General features: G+C 40.0%; 1 protein-coding gene across 1 annotated transcript; it reads right to left on the reverse strand.

Moving 5' to 3' along the window:
* Window positions 1-1,252: 1,252 nt before the first annotated feature.
* Window positions 1,253-4,467, reverse strand: LOC106570815 (interleukin-1 beta). Its single transcript, XM_014143360.2, has 6 exons — window positions 4,331-4,467; window positions 3,998-4,049; window positions 3,609-3,810; window positions 3,054-3,242; window positions 2,599-2,735; window positions 1,253-2,101 (listed from the first exon to the last, which is right to left on the reverse strand). Exons 2-6 carry the CDS (start codon window positions 4,028-4,030, stop codon window positions 1,871-1,873), a joined length of 792 nt encoding a protein of 263 aa, XP_013998835.1. The 5' UTR covers window positions 4,031-4,049; window positions 4,331-4,467; the 3' UTR covers window positions 1,253-1,870.
* Window positions 4,468-5,112: the final 645 nt, after the last annotated feature.

Raw genomic sequence — 5,112 nt, forward strand, 5'->3', positions numbered from 1 at the left:
ACGATACTCTTCTCCCATTGGCTCGTTCAAATATTTGAAAAAACACGCCCAGCCAGACAGCGACTCCAAAGCTTGTTTTACTTCTGTAGATTTTATATGGACAGTAGAATTAAAAGTGGTGGAGAAACATCCGACTGGGACGTGTGATCATTGTCAGGAGGAGATGGAGACAGTGGAACATGTTCTATTTCAGTACCAGAAATATGTGAGATAAAAGGAGAAATTGTTATTAGATTTGAGGAGTAATGGGGGTTGAATAGCCAGGATTAAGTGCATTTTGGGGGGAAATCTTTAGGGGATGTAGTATTTAATGATGTATTTCGTTTCGTTAGGGAGACGAGATTATTGGGTAGGATTTAAAATCAAAATCATACCCAATAATCTCATCTCCCTAAGGAAACAAAATACATCATTAAATACTACATCCCCAGCAGTTCACTTAATCCTGGCTCGTCAACCCCCATTACTTCTCAAATCTAATAACAATCACTCCTTTTATCTCACATATTTCTGGTACTGAAATAGAACATGTTCCACTGTCTCCATCTGAGAGGTGTGATGATGATCACACCTCCCAGTCAGATGTTTCCCCACCACTTTCAACTTACTATTGAGCCGTGTGTGTCCCAGTCTCAGCCTTGTGACTACACTTTCCTCCCTTCTCTCTTGGCCTGAGGACCTCCCTGCCCCCACCTTTTCCTGGATCTTATACAGGTGTCTTCCCTTACTTCCTGTTCCACAACTCTTGCCACTTATTTGTAACCACTGTTCTTACTAATCCCTTGGCTTCTGCTTTACTGATGAACAATTCCATCTCAACATTAGGATGTTCAAGAGCCAGGATGTCCTCTTGATATGTGTGTGAATTGGACCATTTTCCAGTCCTGCTAAGTTTTCAAAATGTAACAAGTACTTTTGGGTGTCAGGGAAAATGTATGGAGTAAAAAGTATAGTATTTTCGTTAGGAATGTATTGAAGTAAAAGGAAAAGTTGTCGAAAATATAAATAGTAAAGTACAGATACCCCCAAAAAATACTTAAGTAGTACTTTAAAGTAGTTTAACTTTGCACCACTGACATTATTACTGGTATAATGTAGGTATACCTCTCATATTTGTTCTTGTTGTGGTTCTGGTATTTGATGCATGTTGTCTGATTCTTTATATTGTTCTTCCAATAACCATGTTATTACAGTAGCCAACCATAATAATCGATGACAGAGAATATCAATTTCCATTTGAATATTTATTCAAAAGAGCACATATGTAGGACAATTCAAATGTTTGCATGTATCAATGAATAAGTGCAACATCAACAGAGTGACAAATAAATACAATGATAAATAAGTATAATCACTGAAATATAAATACATTAATAAATAGTAGAACAATATTATGATTAGTAGAAATGTAATTACACTAAGCAATACGTTCATTTTGGCTTTCAGCAATAAATACGGTACAATAAATATCATGGGCGCTTGCCACAATCTGACTCAAAGTCGCCATCTTGTGGTAAACTTTGACCAAGTCAATACACCCCAATGGTGAATTGCACTAGTAGTACATACATACATGCATACAGTACATACATACATACATACATACATACATACATACATACATACATACATACATACATACATACATACATACATACAACCTGAAGAAGTTATTGTGTCTTACAAACATACACCTAATCTTTAGACGTACAGACAGTGGCAATCCAGCCCTGACCACAAAGGCCCTATAGAATCACATATATAATCTCTATTGCCTAGTTAAATAAAAGTTCAACAAAAATAAAAAATAACATTGAATTATATAGGATCTCTATGAGAGACTGGTGTGGTGTCAGTTTCGGCAGCCACCTTAGTTGTGGCGCTGGATAGTGAAGGTGGTTAAGCGGTTGGAGGAATCCCTCTGGCACATGTTCACCATCTTGGTGTTGTCCTGCTGTAGGGCCGTGCTGATGAACCAGTTCCTGAAATGGGCAGACTCCAGGGTACTGATGTCAATTCCGGTGTCCCGTTTGTAGAAGAGGAAGCGCACCATGTCGCTCTCATGGTTGATGGACTTCAGCTGCTCCTTGTCTGCCACCTCCTGGAGAGAGAGAGAGAGAGAGATAGATGGTCAGGGGGTTAAAATCAATGATCTGACTCAAAACTGACTTAAAGGTCAAATGTCATACACCAGGAGTGGATAGAAATGTTACTATGGCTATTGGTTTGAGGTTGTGGCTGTTGGAACCAATGACTTATATAATCAACACATCATTGGTTGGAACAAGCCGACACACTGTTGCTCTCCAGGACTAATAGTCATCCTCGCTGTATCCCATTCCCAGTCGCATTTCACCAGGGTCGGTCTCCCTTGGCCTCTCTGGCAGTTTCCTTTAATTACACTGCAACTCAGCCTTTTGCATTCCACATGTGATTCAGACACAATGTTGATGATGTCAGCATTCTTCAGCTCAGGCACCATCTCCATGGCCATGGCTACGGTCCAGGTCTGACTCAAACAACTCCAGCCTCAACAGCCAATTATCCTATCTATCAGTACTGAATAACAATATATTCAGCAGTAGTAGTGCTATTTACCTCTAGGTGCAGGGTGGGCCTGCCTCCTGATGTGACACAGGATAGGTAGAGGTTGGATCCCTTGATGCCCAGGGCTACAGGTCTTGCTTCAGTCTCACTGGGGACAGGCGTTACGTATGTAGACAGGTTCAAATGCACTGAGGACAGAGGAAAGGAGAAGAGAGTCAGTCAGCATCATTCATCAGAACTCAACTGTGAACTAAGTACGCTACCTATCTGTCAGTCTCAGAGTGGGGTTGGTTTTAACCCCTCCACTGAATCTCATATTGCTCATATGTACCTAACCTTTCCAATTATTTCAGATTCATAGGAAGTGCCACTGCTTAGTGCCCCAAGGCAAATTGTAATTTAATAATCTATGGTCGCCAAAGAACACACTCAAAGTCTTCGGCAAAATGTAACGCACTATGTAAGGAAAAATTATAATTGGGACTGAGCCTTGGTTGTTAACATACCTTTATGGTAGCTGCTGCCTCCCTGCAGCATCATAGCATGCAGCTCCATAGACCCTTTGTTCAGCACCCAGCACTTATTCTCAGAGTCAGTGACACTACACTCGTACTCTCCTTTACTGCTGAACCCTGGAGCTCTGCTGGCTTCACTGCGCTCTGTGTGCGCCGACTCCAACTCCAACACTATATGTTCTGATGAGGAGAGAGAGGAGAAAGCATGTAGGAGATGAATGAATGGTTGAATGAATACACTTGATTGAACTGCAGAACTACTAGTCCATGAGTTGTGTTAAGATATCCACACTAGCAGTATACCAGTTAGAATTAAGCAATGTGTTGGGCACACATTCTAAGTGGTATTCTATAGTGTGAACATTGGAACAGTGGTGATAGCTAATGGTATTATAGTGGTACACATTGAAAATAACCCATTCTGTTTGTGCTGTCTTGTCAACTCCTATGGTCATTGTCATCAGAAGCAAGACAGTACAATCAGATATGGGGTCAGGCTAGCCCCATAGGGGCTCCTCCAATCCAGTCCAGTGATCTTTGACCTACCTTCCACTGCGCTCTCTAGCAAGAAATTTAGCAGGTCCTCATCCCTGAACTCGGTTCCCAGGGTAAACCCCTTGCCACCATTTAGCCTCTCCATGGCGATGATGAGGTTGGCCACACAGTGCAGGGTGATGGGGTGATGGGATATTTCCACATCCAGACCCTGAGGAAGCTTGGAGCTCCATGCCACACTGGCAGAGGTGTTCTGACCAGGACAGAGAAAGTCGATTTAACATTCATTTAACATTGTTGTATTAGTGTATGGAGAATTGTGGTTGGTCTGTTTTTTTTCTTTCTTCTGTTTTAACATTTGCTGTATAATAACATTTGAATGTCTGTCATGCCCGAATATTGTAGATCTGTCTCATTCTCATGTCTAAGCTGGGACTCACCTTCATTAGACTGCAGTTTGACTCAAATTCCATATTGACTTTGTAGTTAGATCTGGAAAATAAAAACAGATATTTTAAAACTCCGGTCCATCATAGATTGTATCATGCTTAGTCAGTTGCTTAAAGATGGCCAAGATCTGAAAACACATTCAGAGATCTGGTGTAAACAGGCAATCAATATACAGTTAGTTCTAAATAAAAGTTTTTACTAAACACTATATAGAAATAAAGACTGCCACAACAGATCAACAACATATTACTTGGTCAGCCATACAGTAAGAGTAACTTTATGGTTGCCAATGTGAATAAAAACATACTCTACATTTCATTTACCTGGATGAATAGGTTTATAGTTGGCTGTTTTGTAGTTTGTAGATAGTAGGAACTAGCGTCTTGTTTTTAGTCCTTGGTCCTTGTTGTGAGTCCCAACTTGTTCTCTGAACTAATGTTTTCTGACTACATGTGGTAACCTGTATGTCTTATATACATCCTGGGCACACTCTCCAGGAATTTCCCTCTACGCACACGGGAGGAAGGACACTGGCTTAATCTTACCAGACCAATGAGTGACAAGGCATTTTTTAATGACTTTGGTGATGAAATACTGGATTCACACCCAACAGGATGGGGGGGGGGTAATTGTTTTGTTATATTGCCAATATACTTTATTCAAAGACTGGATGAACAAAATATGAAATATTGTTCATGTCAACACTATGTAAAATGAGTTACGATTAGACAAATGTACATGTCTGTATTATAATATACCTTGTATAACTTCCTTTTCTAAAGGACTTTTCATACATTATGCTACAATTTAACGTCTAAAGTGTTGATAACGGCTATTTTCTAAGAAGGGATATTTTCCAAGACGGGTCCAGTGGCAGTTCTAGCTTGTATCGCTCTCTGGGCGACCCCCCCCACTACCAAAATAAAAAATCACCGTTCTGCAGTAACATGAATTTTATTCAGACATTTGGAACAACACAAATAAATAAATCATAACATTTAAAACTATATTAATATAAAAATATATACAAAAATAAGACTCATAAATATCATTTGTGTTGATTTGGCACTCGAGCATCAATATGTGCTAACATCCCCAACACTGT

This window comes from Salmo salar, chromosome ssa15, assembly GCF_905237065.1.
Source record: "Salmo salar chromosome ssa15, Ssal_v3.1, whole genome shotgun sequence".
In the NCBI taxonomy this organism is placed as follows: Eukaryota; Metazoa; Chordata; class Actinopteri; order Salmoniformes; family Salmonidae; genus Salmo; species Salmo salar.

Bases quoted from the DNA above. Each gene is read 5' to 3' on its own strand.
- LOC106570815 (XM_014143360.2), bottom strand. From the start codon at position 4,030: ATGGAATTTGAGTCAAACTGCAGTCTAATGAAG. The intron at 3,811-3,997 runs GTGAGTCCCAGC...TGTCCTGGTCAG, and splicing joins CAAACTGCAGTCTAATGAAG to AACACCTCTGCCAGTGTGGC. The intron at 3,243-3,608 runs GTAGGTCAAAGA...TCTCCTCATCAG, and splicing joins GCTAGAGAGCGCAGTGGAAG to AACATATAGTGTTGGAGTTG.